The 23469-nt window shown below is 44.7% G+C and overlaps 1 protein-coding gene across 1 annotated transcript; it reads right to left on the reverse strand.

The window, feature by feature from the left end:
• Positions 1–2609: 2609 nt before the first annotated feature.
• On the reverse strand, positions 2610–20903 carry BFSP2 (beaded filament structural protein 2). Its single transcript, XM_009943111.2, has 7 exons — positions 20448–20903; positions 11973–12055; positions 9915–10071; positions 7468–7629; positions 4192–4323; positions 3492–3732; positions 2610–2695 (listed from the first exon to the last, which is right to left on the reverse strand). Exons 1-7 carry the CDS (start codon positions 20901–20903, stop codon positions 2610–2612), a joined length of 1317 nt encoding a protein of 438 aa, XP_009941413.2.
• Between the last annotated feature and the right edge of the window lie 2566 nt (positions 20904–23469).

A 23469-nucleotide genomic window follows, 5' to 3' on the forward strand; every position in this document is an offset into this window, starting at 1 on the left:
TGCTAAGAGTTTGCTGTAATTTGAGACCTCTACAGCCAGAAGGGACAAGTTTTATCATGCCCATTTCTCCACCAGTAATTGCCATCTGAAAGCAGGCAGTGGTGGCAGCAGTGCATAGTGTTTTGTTGAAGTATTACATTTGACACAATGTCAGCTTGAAGCCACCTTAAAAATAATCTTTTAATCATAGAATCGGTATAATAACACTTACGCTAAAATGTAAACAGTAGCGTGATAGGCTGGAGTCCCAGTTCCTGGCTGGTGTGGTATGCTGCTGCTCAGTGTGAAATCTGAAATGAAGCACAGGCTAGTGTAGGGCTGGCACCCTCTGCCTCCCCCGAGGATGCAGCAGCATGTGTTCAAGTTGTGGCGCAGAAGCAGCCGTGCCTGGCTGAGGAGGAGGGTAAAGTACGCACATGGTTTGACGCTACAGCTAATCCGGCCTAGTGACTAGCTGTTGCCAAGGGGGTGGCCATGCTTTACAGTGCTGACTAGTTTCTCTCCCCCTCCCACCCCTGTGCTGCTACTGGTACGTGTGGGACCTGGCAGTGGCCTGATTCGGGGAGCTGAGTGGCAGGAAAGTTTCCCTGCGTTTTGCAGGGCTAATCTAATTTTCTGCTGATTTTGCTTCCTGAACTGTCTCCCGAGACATCAGACAGGTGTTGGTGCTAACACAAGACAGGGCGATGGGAACTTGTAGCAAGTGAGAGGGAGTAGAAATGTCCTTTTATGCAGCAGCTGGCTGTTAGATTGTATTATCTGTACCCTCTGACTGCATCGTGAGTCTTCATAACAGCAAATGTACAAATCCCTACATGGAAATACAGGTGTGATATATACTGCAGTAAGAGATAATTAAATCTGTTTTCTGGTTTTGGTTTCCTTAGGAAAACCAGTTGGAAACATGTTCACGTGTATTTTAATCTAGCAACTGCTAGACTAGAGGATAAATGTAAATCAATTTATGAACCTTAGTGCTGACAAACAGTTGTGAAAGCGTTTTGTCTCTCATGTTCTCAATTTCCCATCTCACGTGGTGAAGACTGTTCATGCTTAGCTAGCATTCAGGCTGGCAAGGCGTGCTGGAGGGGCTGTGTAGCTAGCAGCAAGCTGTGTAAAAGTAGAGAGCAATTTCTTCACAAGACCATTAGCACTTAATGTGAAAGTGCTTTGTTTTAGAAGGACCAGATGTGCTACATTTGACTTCTGATGAACTAGTCACAAAAATAATCTTTCCAGTGGCTTTTGGTCTTTGCTAGGGATAGAGAGAAAAGCTGCTGGAAATTCATTATTTATGCTGAGATGTTCGCTTTTTTCCAGCCACTTCCCAGTACTGGAATACCGTGATGATTTTGCAAGAAGCTATTTCCATTCCAATGAATAAAAATCTTAGTAGGTATTTATTTTAATTTTTATTAAATATGCTAGATCATTTGAACCTACAATCCAAGTTTTGGTGGAACAAGAACGTGTGGTTCATATATATGCTGTATGCCATTATGTTCTTTAATATATGTCATTTCTCAGTAGTCTTTGAGTCCACTTCATGAACTATGTTGTCACCCTGTGTAACTGTCGATATTGTAAAGTCCTAATCCAACAAACACATGTATGGGTGGCTTCATTCCTGTGCAGGGGCTTGTGGAGGAAAGCCAGCCATCTACCTAAGATTTTGAGTGACAGGGACTAAGGTTCATTATGTTTCTCTGACAGTGCGGGATCCATCTTGGCACTTTGTATGACCATACTGCAAATGTGATACGATGAGGATATCAGTACGTAAATATAAAAGAAAATCAGAAATAAAAGATGGCATATCTTTTTCATCATGATACCATCAGAGTAACTACCTAGGGTCACCCACACATTGATGCTATGTGGGTACCTGCTCAAAAGAAGCTTGGCCAACCTGCCTTAAGGGATGTTGATACCAAGAAAGAGCCAAGCATATAAAAAACCAAAATATATCAATATATCAAAAAGTATCACATTTGCACAAACTGGCACCCTGGCTAGGACTCTCAGTATACAGTAAAAGGATGTGACCTGGACTGCAGACAGAACTGCTGTTTCTCTCCTTCACCTTCTATTCCATAAGTTTAGTCCAGAGTTAAAACGTGTTTATTAGCACTGCTGGGATGCTCGCATTAGTGCTTATGCTGGCTTGCATATTGCAAAATTAATTGCATCGAGTAAATAGCACACTTTAACTGCTTCAACATTATTTGAAGTAGATTTGAAACCTGCAAGCTGATGGTCTCGTGACACGAGAGAGCACTCGCCATTTCCACGAGGATGCTGTGTGCACAGTGGAGGGGTAGTTCAGTCTTGATCTATTTGTACCAGAAAAGAAAGAGTTTACTTGCTGGAAAGTGGAGGGCCTGTGTTCTTAATCCAACCCCCTTCAGCTATCATCAAAAATACTGGAAAAAAAAAAGTCAAACAAAATCCCCGATATACTTTATTTTTATTAGAATTTTAACAACATGAGTAAATTGAAATCTGTAAGCAAAGCAATTACATGAGAAGGGTCTAATAAAGTTGTTCAAGCTACAACCTACTTCCATTGTTGAACCAAACTGAATAAAGCAGGCTGCTTTGATGGGTTTTTAGCTTCCACGGACATAGTTGGCAGTGACATCTTCGTTTGCTTTAATGGCAATGGTCTTCTGTGGGCTGGGAGTTTCGTAATCAGCTGAAAGTGGAAAAAAAAAAAAATTTGGTCACTACTACAAGTGTTAAAATTGCTGAACCCAGTACTATCCTCAGTTCAGCTGATGAAATGTCATCAACTTCAGCAGGATCTGATTATAAAAAAGTTTCTTCCTGACCTGAGCAGAAGAGCAAGTCAAAATCTATGGATCAGATTCTCAGAGGTTCTGTGACTAAAGGTGATTAAGGATCTTCGAAAAGCCCAGCCAGGCAACCCAACTACTGTAAAGGCATTTACAGGTTATTCCCAGAGGACAAATGTTAAGAGTCCGAACTATGTTTCTTCACAAAAGGCACAGTCAGTGAGCCAGATTCTGTCCTCTGTCTTTGGGGGAAACTGGTGTGCTCAGAAAGGGAGCTTCCCCAGGATTACAGCTTTACTATTTGGACTCTATAGTGGGAGGAGGAGGGAAGGCATCATGTAAGACAAGGCAAGAAACAACAACACCGGTGCTTTGCAGCCACTAATGTAGCCCCCAGATGCTGTAGTACTTTTTTAATCTCACCTCTCAGATCTTCAGGGAAGTGAAACTCATAGACCTACTGGTGTATTGCTAAACTTTATCCTTCCATGGCAGTGCTGGAAACTGCTCATGTCCAATACATCAGGAATCTCTGCACAGCTGGATTTGGGGTGTTATTCCCCTTTGGCAGCTTCTCCAAACCTTGCCATCTCCCGCCCAGCCTTACAAAACACGAAAACCACCCTAGTCGTCCTGCTTCCAGCAACCTCACAGCCCCTTCCCAGGGAGCACATGTTCTCCATCTTCATGGCACACTTGCTTTTAATGACAAGTACCTGCTTTGTTCTTCATCCAGAAGGCAGTGGTATGCAGCAATGTCTTTCTCCAGCTGTTGTTTGCTGGTCAGAAGATTTTCACGATCCCGCTGCTGCTGCTCGGTTTCTCCTTTGATTTCTCCCATCTCTGCCTCCAGCTTGGAAATGACAGAGCCTAGGTTCTGCAGTTCGATGTCATGCCAGTGCTTGGCATCGTATAAAGAGTTCTCCAGACCCCTCTTCTGTAAGGGCAGGACAGGAGAGATTAAAACAGTCAGTTTTCGTATGCTTCATAGTGATTTTTATTCAGGTTTGGCCAATGTCTCTATTGAATATGCTTACGTGGAGATGTAAGTACTGTGAAAAATGTGTATTATCATTACAAATGTTGAACTACTTTGGTTACAAGGTGCAGAGATTCTTCACATTGTTGAGTACTACCCACCCAGCAATCTCAGTGAGATTATTACTGAGTATGAAGACACTGAAGATTGAAATTTGGGTCCCGGTTGTCAAATGTGGTATGCTCAGTACACCACGTCAATCAAGAAGAGCCAAGAAATGTCTGGCATCTCTGGAAACAATATCTGCTGGAAAAAGGGATTTATTCTTAAGTCTGCATCCCAAGATGGGAATGTTTTCCTCAGAAGGCAGGTTGAGTTTGCACAGAATATACCCATTGAAAATCCAACATGACTTACCAAGGTTCTCAAAGATTCAGTTTCTGCTTGCAGGCTCTGTATTTTGCAGGCAGTTTCATGGAACTCAGTTCTGAGGCCCTCCACCAGCTCTTCCTCCTGGGTTCGCACGGCAGCCATCGCTTCAGCCTGTTGCTGGTAAAAGGTTGCAGCTGTCATCACAGCCTATTCAAATTATGGTTTAGTTTCCTTACATACCAAACTGACAGTTAATATTTTCACAGTTTGTGGCAATTCTGACCGTAAGTTTAATTCTTGTATATTGAATCCCTCAGTTGAACAATTCTGGATACTTCTTAGTGTCAAATTTATCACATTTTCCATGCATTTACTGTAAAATGGCTTATACGTATAAGTGTATATATTTTATCTATGTCAACAAAAGACCCTCAGCATTCATACTAGTATGTTTAAAATGACCTATAAAAAGAGAAGTTGCTGTGATTCTTTATTTTGTAGCTATACTACAATATTTTTTTTTTAAAGTTAAGTGTTTTCACTTAGTCTATCAGATTTCAGAAGTATTCACACCTCAATTTTTCACGTAGGATTTTATAAGTCGGAGAGCAAATCATACCACAGAAGTCAGAAAAATAATTTCTGTTAATTGAATTAAGATAATTCATATGCAATTTCCTGCTCTTGTTGGTTGTGGGGTTTTATATGTGTTTAGTTCAGGCTCCTTGAAAATAGGTGAAGGAAAAGGTACCTTAGTAAAAATAGAATTTCTATACTTTTTAATGAGGGCTGAAATCAAGGTTTTCAAACCAGAGCTCTGGGCTCTCTAGGCAATACAATTCTTCAGCCAAAACCTACATTTCTTCTGGTTGATGCTAAAGTTAAGCTATGCAAAATACTTCCATTCCACTCTGAAAATTCATCGTGAGCCTGTCTTGCTTCTCTGATTATGCATTCTTTTATTTCAAAAGTAAGATAAATTTTTTAAAAAATCTGGGACCATACACCAGAAATAATTTTGCAATTTTTTTTGGTACCATCATGTGAACCCCATGGCTTGGTCATTGTGAATAAAATAATCTCAGGTGCAAAAGGTCAGCAAAGACAAATGTGTCATTTAGGTACCAGTTAAGTCTCAAACAGAACTTAGGATTTATGAAACCGTGTTGCAGAGGGCTGAATTTCAACCCGAACACCAAAACTGTCCTTTCCAGCAAATTGCACAAAGCCTGTGTTTTCCAGAAATACTTTATAGACACTTGTGCTTCAGAGAGACATAATCCCACCAAGCTAGTCGTGGTGATCCCAGCCTAGTGATCATGGACCTGCCACTCTGGAGTAATTTGTGTCCCCTAAGTTGTGCTGAGAGTGTAGTATGCACTTTGTTGTGGTATGAGGACTATAAGTGCCTCTTTTTAAAGAGATACATAGGGCAGGTAGGGTGCCTTTGCATCTGTATTTGTAGCCTACACCAATTACCTGAAGCCTGGCATCTCTCATTCACAGTTACCCCACTAGTGGCCCAAATGCTACCTATAAATCCGACTTTCCCTTACTACAGGTGATGTTGAAACTCCTCCAGGAGTTACCCTAAGCTGTCACAGTTACCTTACGCTAGTGGTATGTACATATTTTATCAGGCAGATATAACATGCTCTGAATTGGAACTGATTTTACCAGAACAGGCAGATGGAGTAGATGAAGGTGGCCACATCAGGTGCCGAGGATGACACAGCAAAAAAGTGCACACTGAATGAGCTATAAAGCTTTTGGTACACACAAGGTTTCCCCATCCTCCTTACAGGATTACCAGCTGAGTTGCCCCAAGATTCCATGTGGAGGCCTCAGCTTTGGGGTTCTTTCTGTAGAGAAGTGGAGAAGTAGTCTTTGTGCCCTCTTCACTAGGCAATTTGTGTTTTCTGGGGGCTCTGCCCTTCCTATTCCTGAGACGCTTCACAAGGAGAGGCTATACCGAGTTGTGTTGCCTACAAACAACTGGAGTAATGGAGAGAGAGGATGAAGTTGGCTTCCTAAATCTTTATCATTTTGGTGCTGGAGTTTTCTGGGAATGTGTGGATTTCAAGCACATCTGTACAGTTCTGAGCCAGCTGTTGTGCAAGAGTGCAGAATCTCTCATTAGTCTGCTTTTCATGGAATCAAGATAATTAAATGATGATTTGTGATAGAACACCAACATCATGTGTCTGAACAGCATGGTATCTGAAGAAGGAAAGTGGCTTTGATAAGGTCCTGAGAGTTCTGGCAACATGTTAGCAAAGCAGCAGAGAAGGGAGAAACAGTTAACATAATTCACAAGATTTTTCAAAACTTTTTACACGATTTAGCATAGGGGACAACAGAGGAAGCTGTGTAATCATGTGCTTGGGGCAGTGCGTTGCCATGGATCAAAAGCTGGTCAAGAGACAGGATATGAAGAGGAGGATTAAGGTCTAGTTTCATTATGACAGAAGTTTAACAGTATGTTGCCTCAAGGTTTACCGCCTTGTGGATAAATTGTGAACTAGGAGGATTTATGGATGGCAGAAAACAATACAGGTTAGCAATGAGCAGAGGTGGGTGTGCAGAATCAAAGTACATGAATGGACAGCACCACATCATGAAGTAAGGCATTTTTCAGGGGAAAATATCAAACAGCTTTCATGCCTTACAAGGGTTTAAATCACTTGTGGCAATTCAGGGAAAGGTCTTGAGCATTATGGACAAAAAAGTGCAGAGGTCAACCCAATGGACTCAAGCTTTCCTCAGCATCAGGAGAGGAAAGAACTTTTAAAGGGAATGGCTATTATAATTACTTTTCATTTCTAAGTTGATATCCAATTTTCCCACCACTGCCAGAGGAAATAACTTCAAGGAGAAACCCACAAGGATTCTGTAGCTGTATAATTAGTGTAGAGCAACATATTTTACCCTTTTGATTTAAAGACCCCTGCAAATCGTTCAGTGGAGGAAAGACCCTAGTAAGAAGGGTAACGACTGTGGCTTATCCAGCACAGAAGGTATCAGTTGATAAAGTTTGTTTTTCTCAGCCAGCATTTCAGAGCCCTTAGAAGTCTTCCACAGACACCTATGATACCAGCAGGGTCACTTCCACTGCTACTTAACTCTGTGCATCCAAGGAAAGTCACAGATATTTATAGTGTATTTTCCAATGGACTTGGACCAAAATCCTTTAGATTTTTACCATTTTTTTGTTTTAATATAAAAACAAACACTGAGCCCTTGAAGTTACTGCAGAGTATTAGACAGATCTTGTGTTTGCTTTGAATCTCGTAATGTTGGAGTGGGTCACAGAGTGCTTACCTTGGTACGGAGCACAGCACCTGTCTCAGCACGATTCTTTTCAATGTCTCTCTCCCAGTGGATTCTGATTTTTTCCAGTATGTCGTCCAGGCCAGTTCCCAGGGGAACATCAAGGTCTTCCAGCTGAGATCCAGCAAGCTGCTTGTACAACACCTTCACATCCTTGAACAAAAATAAAAGAAGGTGAACTGGGCAACTGAATGGTAACTTTGGAGGGGCTCGACGAAGAGCTCTTTTGGTTCCACAAATGGAGAGAGTAATTAAAAATGGTCCCGAAAGGTGTCTCTACATGAATGATTTAGTGCACTGGAGCGTTTCTTTTTCAGATGTGGATTTGCCTGGCTTTTGCATGGGGAGTCTTGCTGGAGTTCCCCTTGGAAGGAGACTGAAGCCCTGCACCACAGCACTGCCTGGAGGAGCCCTCTCGCAGTGGCAAGTTTCTTCAGCAGTCAGAGCTTGACATACACACACACTGCACGCCCAGGAGCATAACTATATTGCAGCTTGTAATAATATAGACGTGCATCTACGGGGAGATACAACAAGTTGTGCAAAACAGCAAGAGCTCTACAGCCTCACGGCTTGTATGAGCCACGTGTGCTTTTGTGTATCTGCATGTTAAATGAAGAGCACTCTCCTTTCCTGTGACAGCATTCTGTTCCCTCTTTACATACAAGTGCTCCAAAAAGAATGTAAGCAGGAGAGAATTAGTGTGTCTAGAATGGCACGCTTAAAGGTAGCACGTCAGTTATACATTGTGCTCAGGAACACAAGAATAAAAAAGATTTTCACGTGTATCTGAACTCTCTGGTAGCACAATCCTTTTACATCATTCTGTTTATATGTGCTACTGACATCAGCAAAAGAAAGTGGTGTAAAAGCATCTGGGAATTGTATTTGTAGGCAGTAGCCCCTGACAGTGACGCTACTGGAAAAAAAAGGATGGGCAAGTATATGTGAATTATGAACCTGCAAGAATGAAAGTCTCAAAATGTGGCCACTCCAAGTGCACAAAATGTTCGAAAGGGCTTGACATGGATTTCCTAGTGGGGCACTGGAGGAAAGAAAGATTTGAATTAGTTCAGGAAAGTCCTTGGGACTTTATTGTGCAAGAGCTCAGCCGGAATAATTGCAATAGTTTCTTCCAGCCTTTATTCTGTGACTTCTCTTGAACAGCTTCTTCTGGTGCTGCTGCCATGGGAAAACCAGGTCTGGGCTGGGGTGGTTCTGCAAATGCTCGGGTACTCCCAGCAGGTAAAGAAAGATGCATCTTTCCACCCTGCAAGGGCTCCTCGCTGGCTAAATGCAGAGCGAGAGGAGCTGTTGGAAAGCTGTTATTCTCGTTATGCCATATATATGGGCAGAGAACAGCATCAGTGCCAACTTTTCTGGTTTCATAGCAATCACACAGAGGTTTAAAGGGGTCTTGTGTATTTCTATCAATTTTCTGTTTTCCCTCTTATCTAAAACAACTTCCATCTTTCTCATGCTGTGCAGTGGTGTTGAAGCCACTGATATTTTTTCTGCAAAATGCCAGCCTTGGAATTAGACTCATGAAAGAAGGGAGGGGATGAAGCAACCTCATTTTGGCAAGCTAAGTCTGCCTATGCCTGCCAATGTTGCTGAGATCTTGTGGCTGGAGAAATAACCCATAAGAAATGTAAGGCAGGATAGTGCCTTGCTTCCGTGAGCCATCTCAATTCAAGCTCTCTTACTTCTGGAGCATCAGCACAATTGCTTGCCGTCCCTTATGTAGGATTAGCAGTAGCTCCATATTCGAGCCCCCATCAGTAAAGACACTGATTTGGGTCCGATCCTGAAACTCCTGCTGAAGGGTATAAAACACATTCATGCAAATGGTGCTGGTGAATGTAATGAGTAAGTGGGAAAGTATTGCAAAAGTGGGCAGTAATGGACTTCCCTTCCAGCTGTGTGTCCCTATGACTTTATTCAGTGGTGCATTGCTCAGGAGAGACTCGGTTTCGGGAACCGAGCAGCTTGCTAAGCCAGGCACGAGTATTTCAGAAGAGCCTGGTTAATACTCAGTGTTAGCGCAGTAGGACCAGACCTTGTTCCCTGCACAGGCATTTTGTCTTTACATCTCTGGCTGAGAATCAGACCTCACTATTGAGATGTCCATGTGTGTGACTGCAACCCCGTGACCATCGTGTGGTGGTTAGCAAGTAATGAAGTGATGGCATCCCTTCCATCCCATACTTATCAGATGAGGATGAGTTAAAACTTACATGTAAGTGATTTGATCATGCCTCAGAGGTTAGTGCTTTAAGTTAACAGCGAAGAGAGAATTAGGAGCAGGTTTCAGAAGAATCCCCCCACCCAGGCATGGCAGGTGGAGCTTTTTAGTGCTGGCTTTGCACGAGGTGTGTGACACCAGCCAGATGAAACAGGCACACATTGGCTTTGCAGTGTCCCGAGTCTTGACTTACTTCTTCATGTGTCTTTGACAGCAAAGTTAGTTCTTCTTTCATGCTCTCTATCTGACTCTCCAGATCCATTTTAGTTAAATGAGCATCGTCAATCACTTTATATAGGGAATTAATTTCATCTTCCACTGCCTTTCTGAATGGTTGTTCATTTTCATACCTGCAAAGAAAAAAACACCCCAAACCTTAATACAGCACAACTCAGCAAGAAAAAGCAGCTTTTTTTTAAATGACATCCGTTATGCTAATTAGTTCATGTGTCCCAGACAGAGGCACAGAAACACAGAAGATATACTTTGCTCTCACCTTGTCTTAATATACTTGAATTTAACTGCCTGAAGTACCCTGTCATTATCTCACTGTCTAATAAAAGAGGCCAAGTTAGCAGTCTGTGCTATGGTGGTTATCAGCCTGATAGGATTCCTGAATAAGCACGGAGAGGCACGTGGTCTCTTCCTAGATCTGGTATTTATACACAGTATGACTATGGGTGGCTTTTTGTCTGTTTGCTTGGCTGTAAAATGAGAATAACTGCTTGTTCATCTACAGAAAAACTTTTCAGAGCTACGGTTAAAGACAACAGGCGTGTATCAAGCATTACTTTTACTAACGCACGTGCTGATGGAAGTCTGGTGTATGCTCCAGGGTCCCAGCCCATCCTTAAGACCAAATCCTAGTAGTATCAAAACAAAGAGGCAATTTGAGTGGTTGGTTTGTCAGCTAGAATTGCTGTTGAAGCAAGTGGCTCATTTCTAAACCGTGGCTGCAACAGGAGGGAAAATTGTGGCATGCAGTTGCTAGTCTACAGCACTGCTTGCTGCATCACTTTTGTTCGTACCTTTTCATTTTAGGCTTTCCATTGAAAATGTGGCAGGGTTGCATGGTGAATCTTCTCAGGTGGGAGGCTTTTGTGTCAAACCCAGCCAGCCTGGGGACTTGGTGGCCAGGGAGGGTAGACAGGGGGTTGGCAGGTGAGACAGGAGCCAGCTTCATAGACAAGTCCTTCACTCTGCCCCTTGAGAGTCACCTGTGTTGCTGGGAATTCAACAGCTTGGGAAAGTGGCAGCTGATCCCAGGGAGAATTAGGAGCTTTTACTATGCAGTGGATTGATTTGACATTGTTTTTGTTATGTAGACTGCTTGTCCAAGTCAGCTGACATTTTAAAAAAGTATTTTTTAAAACTACTTAAAATACGACTGTAGCTTGCTGGATGTAAAGCCGTAAAATGAGTAGCTCAGTGTTGTACCTTTCTGAAATAAAAGGCAAACCTAAGAACATGTTTAACACACATTTTAATATGATTACATAAAATAATACTAGAGAGAGACAGAAGTTTAAAGGATGATAAAAATTATTAGAAATAAAAATCAATTAATTTGAGATACAGTTTGTGTGTTAGATCTTGCAAAAAGCTACTTGTAAATTAACAAGTCCATTACCAATAAAAGCTAGAGGGATCATCAGGCCTTCTGAGTAAAATTTGAAGAGCTTCATGCACTCATGTACATGAATATTAGGCTTTGCAAACAGAAAGAGGTTAAAAAAGTCAGTTTGTCAGTATTTAAGATCTTCTTTTTCTATTCATTTCTCTCAGAAAAGACAAGGAAAATCAGTGCAGCCCATTTCTGTTTTCATGTCTAATGTTTCCACACTGACGTTTATAGTGGTACAGTTTTTGCTTTTCAGCTGCTGCAGCAGAATGATTTGTACTTCCAAAACCACTTGTGTGGCACTGCAAATTAAAACTAATAATCACATGAATGTTCGCCTTTATAAAATGATAACCTAAATTTGAATGAATACTGATACAGGAGATCAAGGTCAGTATATCAAAGAACAGCTTAAGTAATTTTGCTAGTGCACATTTTCGTTACTATAAATCTTCAATATGATAGCATCGTAATTATTTTGCTGTAACAAAAACCCTCCCAAGTCATGTGGTTGAATATTCAGCTTAAAAGAAAGAGCCCACTCACTAAGCGTTACTCCGCTATAGAGTAAGCATTTGCCTAGGCAACATTTCAGAGAAAGTGGCCAGCTAGGTGCCACCAAAAGACTACCTGTCTTTAAAGTCTTCAGCACAGGCTTGAATGTTCTCAGTGTGCAGCATAAGACGAGCATTTTCAAGGACTGCTTCACCCACCTAGAAGAAAGACAACAGAGCTCAAGCAATGAAAGGCTTCAGCACATTAGCTGCATGCACTATACAGGTACCTTAAGCAGATGTATAGCTTTGATTTTGAAAACAATCCTTTATCCTAGGGCTCTTGAAGTGACTCATACCAGATAATTTAGTCAATTAATTTTGTACGTATAAATTCACAAATTCTCTGCAAATAGGCTGCAATTTATCATCAAACTGCTCACTGTTCCTAAGCATTCATCCTCTAGTGGAAACACATTTATTCTAATTGTCAGCTGGTTGCAAGGCATAAAATTCATTACTGTGTGCAAGGTATGTTCGTCATTTAAGTCCCACTTATATTTTCTAGATACAGTTTAAGTAGCACTTATGCAGTTCCTATTCTACTTCCCATATCAGCAGTCCTCTTCAGGGCTGTCTTCTTCACTGAGCCAAGGTATACTTGCTGATCACGCCGCCTGCGAGCCGTCCTCAGCTCCCAGAGCGTCGTTCTTCTTCTCTGATGGGATCGTGTAAGCTCTTGCGATAGATACGAGACCTGAGGAGCAGGCAGTCTTCAAAGATTATTACACCGAATGTGAAATGCTTTGGAAAGATTGTGCAAACAAGACTGTGGTATCATTGCTATGGCTCTGGGGGACATCTTTAATACCCAGGAGGTACTGCAGGGGTAAGCAAACCTGAAAGGGTTGTGACGTAGCAGCCTGTTGTGATTCAAGAGAGTTATATAAAATGATAAAAAGGTAAAAAAGACCACTGCCTGCCCTGGAGTCACACGTGCAGTGAGCCGTGGAGGTGACTGAAGACATGCTGAATTTGGTAGCAGGCTTAGAGCGATCATCCCTGCAAACAACTGTCTGGGGACTCCAGCCATCCTATGGTCCATGCCATCGCTCTGGAGGAGCAAAACTGAACATCTCTTTGGTCTTTTTCAGGAGATACGCATGGAGATTTGCAGTTGAAACTAAGCCACCACATGAAGAAGAGCAGCTGTTAAGCAGGCTAGGAGAGTTCTTGAAGCAGAAATCTTTCTTTAGATAATTAAGTCTGCAACTACATGAGATTGCAAATCCCCCAAAGCATTCTGCTCCCCTGAGGTGAAACAGGCCATGCAATGTGGAGACATCAAGGCTGTGTCCAGACAAGTTATCTCAAGTATCAGAAGTGGGATCATTGCATTAGTGTGGTCCTACTTGCTCTTTGTCTTCCTGCTTGATGATGGGGTGGAGGTGGAAATGCAAGGCTGAAGCATTTCTACTTGGTAATTAACATTCACCCTCATGAAAAGCGTCTTACTGCTCTAAATGTCTTACAAATGCTTGGACAAGCAACTATGACATATGGGAAGGCATCTGATGAGGAGAGATCTGGAGGAATAACCTATTCCCCACATTGAGAGGTCCATAATGGATCATGAATTTAAAAGCACTCTACATTTTTTAAGATCTGAGGAGGCACGAGAGTTACAACAAGTGGTTTGCTTACTTCTCACCTACTGTTACGAACAAAAAGAGGAGGTGGCTGTGGCTGGAAGCCTGGGGCTGGAGCCCTGTTCCTGCCAGCTCCAGCTTGGCTTGGCTTCCAGAGGAAACACTGCTCATGCCATTGAACGGGTGGCCAATTTTTCTTTAATAGCTGTGGGATATCTTGGCCAATTCCAACCGATATGACACAGTAATAGGCCATCTCAGAGACACGTAGTTCTAACATGCTTCATGAAAATAGCATGCAGACAGAAGAGAGAGGTCCTGTGAATGCTGCCACTGGGCAAAAAAGCCCCAGTTTAGTCATGAGAAAATCAGAGCACGCAGTGAATGTGCAGGAGTCAGAGATGCTACAAAAGCCACAGGTGTGGGCAAAGAGCTGGTATCTGATGGCACACCAGGCAGCCCCGCCATGCAGTACAAAAGTACAGAAGACTTTTATGCGCTCTGTTCCACGCAGAACTGGCTGTCTTCATTTTTCAACCCCTTTTTTCCTTCTCTCTGCTTTTTTGCAACCACACTTTACCAGCACTGGCCTAACTCCCCAGCCCCCAGGTCATCCCTTCTGTGGCATTTCAGAGTGGCTGGGGAGAGCCGGGACTTTGGGGCCATGCTGCTCTGCTGTTCTTGGGTCCCCTTGCACCAGAAGACCTGAGTTTCTCCTGAAAGATGGAGAAAAGACATTTAGGTTTTACATGGCAGCAGCATGGAGGTAGAGGCAGTTTTTTGATCCAAGCTCTGAATTTTTGGTTGGGTTTTTTTCCTTCTTTTTTTTTTTTTCCTTTTTTCCTACAGAAATTATTTGGTCTTTCTGCCAGCTCATAAATGTATGGATAGTCAGAGAAGCTTTTATTTTTTTCTGTCTCAAATCAGGGAGCAGAAATGCTGCCCCATGATCTACCCTGCCCTGTAAAAGCAAGGCCATTTGCCGCCAGCATCGAGCCACTGCGGTTACAATAACTGACCTAAAGTCTGATGAAAATGAATGTCTTTGAGGGAACTGGGAACATCCCATGAGCTAAACATGATATTAAAAAAGATGACAAAAGAAAGACATTAAATCCTGTGAGCTGCACAGTGCCACTCAGAGGTATGTTAATGGCTATGTTTAGGGGCTGAATTCTGTGTAAAATGGCTTTTGGGCTGCATCAAAAATAGAAGCAGGGAGTAGCTGGTGATTTTCCACTGCCTGGATTTCTACACCTATGCAGAGGAAACCTGTTTTTTAAAAGTACTTTTCAGTAGTAATCTTGTGGCTTTGCTGAAGCATTTGAGGTAGCTTCTTACCTGCCACACAAGTGGATGTCTCTACCAGAGCCCTGGTATCATACTCCTGAGGACTCTGTGAATACCTGACTCCCCACTTCACAGGCCGGCAGCTAATGCCAAATGTTGAGTGAGAAAGTCCAGGGCTTTCCCAAACTGCACACAAACCTGAACTGTGCCATGTAAGTAACAATGGTGTAAAAAAGTCTAATGCTTGAAAGGCTTCAGGGATGAATGTTGTAGTGGGAGCCAGAAGGAATTAGCCTTTCAGTCCTCCTGGAAATCAGCTGTGTACACTTTAAATCCAACATTGAACCTGAAGGATAAGTAATTACACGCTAGTTTCTATGTAGAAACCAGGTTTCCTGAAAGATTCTCCCTGATTTGCATGAGCTGTGAAACCTCTTTTCTAGGCTTGAGAAGAAGAGATGTAAGACTTCCATCTAGTGGCTCTGTTGTTTGATTTAATTCTCCTAATAATCAACAGCTGGATCCAAACATGCACATTAGTGAGACGGATTCATAGCCACTTTGCTGAGGCACGTACTAAAACGCATGATGCAGCAGTTTAGGAAACACCCTTCTTTGTGTCCGTTGGAAATGAGAGGGCTTGCAGTGCTGCAAGCACTTGGACACTGCCTCCTCCGCTTGTAAAGCAGCAGGCAACACTGCCCTGCCTCGCTGGGCTTCTGGGAGGCTTAATTCACAGATGCTTGTTTGGCATTTAAACAGCCAAGATGGGAAGTGTTATCAAAATGCAAATATTGCTACTAATAATAGCTCCTTGAAGTTATGTATCGTCTTTCAACACTCGCATCTGTGATACACATACACCTTTTGAACATGACTTTTTTTCAGCTCTTGAATTAACACTGAATATTTGTGTAATAAGACATCTTAACTAGAAAGCAGCAACAATTTTATTTGATTTTGCTGTGATTTTATGGACATGAAAACGCAATTTTAATTTTTAGAAAAAAATCTTATCAAAATCTGCATCAACGTGCTGGCCCGTTTACCGGGTTATGACTGGCAACAAGGCAAACCAGCTGCTTCAAGGGAGTCCGCAGACTCCAGTGTTGATAAAGGGTGATGTGGAACGGACACTTACAGGCGGAACGTATCCCTGGTGACTGGCCACTTTTGATTTTTAACAGAGATCTGACCAAATTTGGCATTGCAAGATTTACTATGCCTTTCAAATTCTTAACTATGCTTTATCGATAGCTTTGTATAGTTTTGCTGTTCTTACAAATGACTAAATCCTTTTGGATGCTGCTAAATTTGTGGCCTCAGCTGTGGCCTGTGATAATGAATCTCATGGTTTAATTATGCATGTAATGGAAAATTATCTGGCTTTTAAGTTCACTTCAGTTAAAGCAAACGATGCCTCCGTGGAAAATGATCAGAAGATGCCGGTCTAGTCTTTCCTTCCACACAGAGAAGGAAATGGTTGATATCAACCCATTGCTTCCAACCCATTTTTATTCACAGCTACATCAGGCTAAAAGCATGCAAGCCAGTGCCTGCTGCTCAGATGCCAAACAGTGAGCTCGTAACGCTTTTAGTCGTGCTTCCTTGTTGAACGCCTTCTCAGAGGCTGAAGGAGGAGAACCCAAAGCCAGCAAGAGTGGCATTTGTTGCATCACCTTGGGAAAGGTCATTCCTGGAGAGAGGCTGGGAAGATTGATGGGTCCTTTGCTGATTCCTGCTGCATCCAGGAAAACACGACTTCATTTATGCATTGAATATCTTGTAAGTAAACAGGACTGCATCAAAGAATGCCTGGTTCTCAAAGCAGGAGACACCTCCTGAAGAAACGATCTGTAAAAACTATAATGTTGCCCAAGCACAAGGAGAAAACTTCACCCCTCCAAGGTTCCACTGTTGGAGGTGGCTGAGAGGACATAATTAAAACTAATTTATTGCCATCCTCTGTGTGGCGATTGACCAAGCTCTGTGCCATTTTGTGGGTTTGTTGTGCCCTGAGATCAGTGGCAGAAGGCTATTTCACCAATTTACAGACACTAATCATGCACTGCGTTGTGTCAGAGTGTGTTACAGATAATACTCGGTGGCTTTTCTGGCCCCACAGCAAATAAATCACTGAGTGCAAGTCCAAATGAGGCAATTCCTCAGACCATCAGTCCTGTGTATTCTCTAGGCTGAAGATGAACACTAAGAAAGCGCTGACAGTAATGCCAGGTGCAAATGGAAGTATCTCTCTAGCAAAACTCTGGTGATCTTTCAAATGCTCCCAGCCATGCACGGGAGGCACAGCAGTGATAAAATTGGTCTAGGACGTTGATTCCTCCTTCTGCCTCTGTGTTTACTCCTGTGATCTGAGCTGTGCTACATGCCATCTCATAGACAAAATAAATCTCTGTGTCTCCCACGCAGCCGTAACGGAATGGTCACGGAGGCTGAGCTACCCTCTCCTCTCCGTAAACTCGCTGAGATTATTTCAAGCATCCACTTTTCCCAGGTGCTGCCCTGCTCCCTGGGAAGGAATTACCATTACAAACAACCTCCTGTTCTGCAGAAGAGACACATTTGATTAGAGATAGAATTTTCCACAAGATCAGGATGAAGCCCAGAGAAAAGGAGTACACCTGGGGTGAAATGAGATGAATTTGTATTTCTGTCACATGAATTCCTCTCCTCAAGGATTTCTCATTTCCCTTGTTTCCTGCAAAAACCCTCCCATTTTGTGCTTGTCCCAATTAGTCTGTGTCCACCTGCTCTGCTAAAAGCCAGCTGCCCAGGTGGATAATTAACACCATGAGCAAGACAGTGGCTTCCCCCCATTCCCAGCTCCTGTCAGTGATCCCCTGCTGCAGTAATAGCTCTGACAGTTGCAATGAAACAGGAGGTTTTTTCCCTCTGAGGGACCCTCCTCTCATACCCTCTGAGTCACTCGTTGCCACATTTTTTCCCCTAGCTCTGTGTTTGGGAGAAATGCTGGCACCCAGTTGTTATTGCTGGGAGGACAACTATCTGAAATTGGGAGCACATCCCAGCATGGGAAGCGGGGGAGGAGAATGGGACCTCCGGTCCATGGGGGGTCTCTCCTACCCCACTGCGGAGATGGGCCCATCGCATTTCTGATTTTGGGACCAGGAGAATCCCCCTTGTCTTCTCACTAGCGGGGCAGGAGGAGGGGGCTCCTGCCTAGACCCCTCTTCCAATTGCGTTTATTTTTCTTTGCTGCTTTTTGTTCAAAATCTGTTCCTATCGTAGGCATTGAGGTTAAAACAGGTGGCTGCTCAGGCAGCTTTCCGCCCCAAGACTTTCACAGCTGCTTCATGCTAAGGGCATCAAGGGGTTTTATGGCTGCCAGGCATCCCTCCTGGCTGAGCGCATGGGGCTGGCCAGGAATCAAAATGAATCCTCAGTTTTTGCAGGAGGCTGAGAAAAGGGTATGTCACATTAAGGCGGATGTGGACATCTGCAGAAAAATCTAAATACATTTACAAAAGTTACATCTAGAAATGTATCTCATGGGTCTCTCTCATTTCTGTTACATCTCGCTCCTGAACACCTTTTACTTTTCCCACTGGGACACATTGTGGCAGGAGGGTACTGACTTCAGGTGGTTGCAGCCGTTTCCGTGGCAACTGATTCTGATGTTGTTTTGATAAATGTGACAGTTTTGGTGTTGATGCTGGCATACCATTGCCAATTAGCTCCAGGATGAATGAGTTAATTGGTGTTTGGGCTGGATGAGGTCCTACTTCCATTTTTGGTCAGATGCTTAATATAAAAAAACGAAGAAACCTGTTAGTCAGAATTGTACATAACAACTCAGATTATGTCTGAGAAGGTCAAAACCCACTAAATGATGCCTCTTTTATTGATTTAATTGAAGTAATTTGGAAAACTTAATGTATTGTCTAATATGTTTTAATGATTAAATAGAATGATTAAATAGATATGGATGATACTAACCTTTTTCTCTTATTTTCTGTGTTATTTGCAAACGCTATTACTACATAGCTTTATTTTTCTGATTTGTATAGAAGGAGCCCAGTATTCAAGCTAGATTCCATTATGAGCTGCTCTTATTTACCCACAAGAAAGGGAGGTAGAGGCAAAGTGGCAGGATGACAATACAAAGAAAGCTTAAAAGGAAAGCAATTTGGATGAAAAATTATGATGTGAGTAGGTTCATCTGCACTACAGTGTTGGAGTTTCATATAAATAAAAATCAATCAGTCCTTCCTAAGTACCTATGGTCCTACCTTTCTGGTCTTAACTGTAAGCCCCAGTAGGTTTTACGGGCGAGGCCTACAGCTGCAAAATGGGACACTTGCCTGGAAAACACGGGATGGCGGCTGCAAAGTACTAACCCCCCCATCTCACATCAAAGTCCCCATAAACCACAGCGAGATGATAGGTTCGAGGGTATCGCTGTTTGTAAGCACCCCAGATTCAGAGCACCCATTGCCTTCAGCAGCCAGTCCCTTCAGGAAACTTTATAGGATTAGCTGGCAGCAATGTCATTTACCAATACAAAAAAAGATAACTTTAAAAGCCAGTGCTTAACGGAGCGTTTCTGCTGACATCATCTTTGTGCAGGAGTTTATGCCGCTGCATTCAGGGTTCAGACCACACTTGTAGCATTCCGGGTGAAGACCTGCCCTAAAAACGCAGTGGGCTGAAAAAATGCACCCTCTTTCCTATGCCAGAGGTAAAACTCTGGCCAGCTCAAGGTAAAACACAGAATTGTCTCGGGGAACTTAAAACTGGCTTTCAGGCTTTCTGCCGACCTGCCGACGGGATTTTCTGCGCCCGCGCAAGCGCTGCCAGGAGGAGATGTGCAAGATGCTGGGCTCCAGCTCTTCAGGGTCCCCTCTGCTCCCGCTGGCTGGGAGTTGAGAAGCCGGGGCTCACGAGGTGCACTGAGACCTCGGGGGACAGAACCCTGTGTTTGCTGCAAGCAGGACATCAGCCTGCAAAATCTTACTGGTCTTACTGGTCCGCAAAAGGAACTGTTTTTTGCCCACGAGGGCAAAGCAAACACCATTTCGCACCCCGTCCCGGTGACCACTTTCCCAGAGAACCCGCAGCCTGTGCTGAATGGAGAAGGTGGGTGTAAGGGATTGTGGGCTGGTGACAAAGGGGAGGAAAGGAGCCACTCAGCCGTAGGCATGTACTTATTACTTTTAAATAAACAGAGGTTTTGAAAATGTGATTAAACAAACAAGGGAATAAAACAAAAAATCTGAATTGCTAATTAAAAAAAAAACAATATGCTTGTAATGATATCAAGTGGAGGGATAAACTAATTCAGTCCTAGCAGTTTTCTTTTAATAATTTTGATGCTCAGTGTAATAACCAGAGCTAAGAAAAAAAAATAAAAAACCCACCCATTTCAATCAGCTCAGACTATCGCGCCTTGGGTTGCATTTCAATCGGCCCCATGCGCGGGATGCCTGAAGCAATTCTCCTGCTTAATAGGCATCTCCACAACACACTGTGAAATGATGATGCTAATTATCACAAAGACAGATTTAAAACCCTCCGTCTAGGGTACCGCGCCTTGAAATCGGGCAGCATTCTTCACCGGCATCAACCCTCGCCGCTCAGGGCTGCTAGCGACTCGTGAAGCTCCCCGCGTCTCCGCAGCCTCCGCCGCTCACCTGACGGTAGGTCGCCTCCCAGCTCTCCCGCAGCGCTCCCCAGCTGCTCACACTGGCCGCTTTCTTGTCCAGGTAGACCCTGATGTGCTCCTCCAGCTCCTGGTTGACCTGCTCGAGAGCTCGCACCTTCTCGATGTACTCCACCAAGCAGCTGTTCAGGCTCTCGTAGGAGAGACCCTTGCCCTTCTCCAGCCTTGCGGCCAGGGGCACGGCGGCGGAGGAGCTGCGCAGACCCTGGAGGAAGACGCTGCTGATGCCCAGGGCTCTGCGGGACACTCGGGTGCCCAAGCTGCTCACGCCGCCGGTGGGGACGGTGCCCACGTAGACGCCGGGGGGTCTCGATAGGGTCCCTCCACCCCCGACGCTCACCCGGCGGCCGGGCGGCCCCGAGCTCTCGGCTGCGGAGGACGGGGGCTGCTGCCCCAAGAAGGACGACCGTCGCCTCGGCAAGGGCATGCTGCCGCTCCAGCCCGCCGAGCGCCCGCCGCTCAGCCCGGCCGCCTGGCCCCACACTGGCAGGAGGGATGTGCCGAGGCCAGCAGGTTGGGGCTCGTGCGGGGTTTCGGCTTTGTGCGACGGCTTTCTGGAAGGGTGGCTTTGTGCTGCCCAGGAGCGCCCGTCGCATTGTCCAGGCGGCCGCTGGGTCAGCAATCCCATTTCAGGGGAAATCTCCCTGCTGCTGCTGCTGCAAATGTGGCAGATGAAGAGCACAATGGTGTTTACAAGGACAGCGGGACAGGGATTCAGTACAATGTACGCGTTAAAATGCCAGTGGTGTTTTCTACCCTGACATCCAGATGATTTCCGACCCTTACACCCGCAGGTATCTAGACATATCTTAGGAATGCATCAGCCGCTCGCACCCATGCTTGCTCCAGAGTCTCCTGCAGCAAGACGTCACTTAAAGTTAGCAAACCCGAAAGTTTTGTGGAGCCGGCAGGGCCATGGGCGAGCTGCGCCGAGCCAAGCCAGCCTTTTGCTGCCGCAGAGCCTCGAATGCTCCCTTGGCTCTGCTGCAGCTTCTGGATTTCTCTGCGCTTTGGCTTCACCACCCGACCAAGGCACGTTGCCCAAGCCCGGAAGATTTTAACTAGGAACAAGCACCATCACGTCTACCCCTGCTCAGCTGGTTTAACCTCACATTATCAGCTGCGCTTGCTCTGTTCAATGAGGGCCCATTTCTCGTTGACTGCCTGACGCGGCGACGAAGCGAGGCAACTGCGGACCGAAACAAAAGGGCAAAACAACCCCCGAGACTTCATTGCAGGGGATGGGGGAGTTCTCCCCCACTTTGTTTTTATGTCACTGCTCTTTGACTACTGGTAACCAGGTGGGTAGTTTATGGGTACATCAGTAGGATGTGTGAACGGGACAGTGGGATCCTTCACTGTACAACTTTAGGTATAGCTTTTTCTACCTCCACGCAGGGATGCTGTGCAGCCAGGACACCAGACTTGTTCCAGTGCAGCATTATGGTGTGCGCATCTTTGCAGGCACGCCTGCAATGTGCTGATGATGGGCATTGCCCGAATGCGGTGTAGGGTTGCACAGAGGCGGCGGTGGATCTTTGGCAAGATGGACTACAGTCAGAAATCCCTGTCTTCTGCGGGTGCCTAATCCTGGCTTGCCAGGTTTGTGGCTGGAGTTTGTTGCATTTGTTTTTTAGGTTTGAGAACTGCGAGACTGCCTACAGTCAGGTCACCATTTCCCAGCTGTGCAAAGCCTGGGAATAGTACAGTACCTCACAGCTTTGCAAATATTTTTGGCTAGTTTCTAGGTGTGGTGGGTTGACCCTGGTTGGATGCCAGCTGCCCACAAAAGCTGCTCCATCACTTCTGCTCCTCAGCTGGACAGGGGAGAGAAAATATGACGAAAGTCTCGAGGGTCAAGATACGGACAGGGAAAGATCACTCAGCAATCACTGTCACGGGCAAAACAGACTTGACTTGGGGAAATTAGTTTAATTTACCACCAATCAATCAGAGCAGGATAATGAGAAATAAAATCAAATCTTAGAACACCTTCCCCCACCCCTCCATTCTTGGGTTAACTTTAGTCCTGTATTCTCTCCCCCAGGGGTGCAGAAGGATGGGGAATGGGGGGTTACGGTCAGTCCATCACACATTGTCTCTGCTGCTCCTTCCTCCTCAGCGGGAGGACTCCTCACACTTTGCCCCTTCTCCAGCGTGGGTCCTTCCCGGGGGTGCAGCTCTTCAGGAACAGGCTGCTCCAGCGTGGGTCCCCCGCGGGGTCACAAGCCCTGCCAGCAAACCTGCTTTGGCATGGGCTCCTCTCGCCGCAGGTCCGCAGGTCCCGGCAGGAGCCTGCTCCAGTGCGGGCTCTCCACAGGGTCACAGCCTCCTTCAGGCATCCACCTGCTCTGGTGTGGGGTCCTCCACGGGCTGCAGCTGGAGCTCTGCTCCACTGTGGACCTCTATGGGCTGCAAGGGGATGCAGCCTGCCTCACCATGGTCTTCACCATGAGCCGCAGAGGAACCTCAGCTCCGGTGCCTGGAGCACCTCCTCTCCCTTCTTCTTCACTGACTTAGGCGTCTGCAGAGTTTTCTCTCTCACATAGTCTTACTCCTCCGGCTGCAGTTTTCTCTTGCACTGTTTTTTTTCCCCTCCCCTTAAATATGTTGTCCCTGAGGTGCTACCACTGTTGCTGATGGGCTTGGCCAGTGGAGAGTCTATCTGGGAGCTGGCTGGCATTGGCTCTATTGGACACGGGGGAAGCTTCTGGCAGCTTCTCGCAGAAGCCACCCCTGTAGCCCCAATGCTACCAAAACCTTGCCATGCAAGCCAAATCTCCTAGGCATTCTGCATTCGTATTACCAAGCAAACTGTGCTGGCTAAATCAGAGGGATGCTCCAGTTTTTCTTACACAACATTTTCAGTGTATTTGCTCTGTGTCAAATAAAAAAAAAATAAATCTGCCTTGCAAAAGCGATACTGTGTACAGAAAGCAAATGTAAAAATATGGGCTTTTTTTTCAAAGAGCTGAATTTAGTTGTCTATAACC

The sequence above is a fragment of the Opisthocomus hoazin genome, chromosome 4 (genome assembly GCF_030867145.1).
Source record: "Opisthocomus hoazin isolate bOpiHoa1 chromosome 4, bOpiHoa1.hap1, whole genome shotgun sequence".
Lineage (NCBI taxonomy): Eukaryota > Metazoa > Chordata > Aves > Opisthocomiformes > Opisthocomidae > Opisthocomus > Opisthocomus hoazin.

Bases quoted from the DNA above. Each gene is read 5' to 3' on its own strand.
- BFSP2 (XM_009943111.2), bottom strand. From the start codon at position 20,903: ATGCCCTTGCCGAGGCGACGGTCGTCCTTCTTGGGGCAGCAGCCCCCG. The intron at 12,056-20,447 runs GTGAGCGGCGGA...TCTTTCTTCTAG, and splicing joins GGGAGGCGACCTACCGTCAG to GTGGGTGAAGCAGTCCTTGA. The intron at 10,072-11,972 runs GTAGTCTTTTGG...TTTTCTTTGCAG, and splicing joins GCTGAAGACTTTAAAGACAG to GTATGAAAATGAACAACCAT.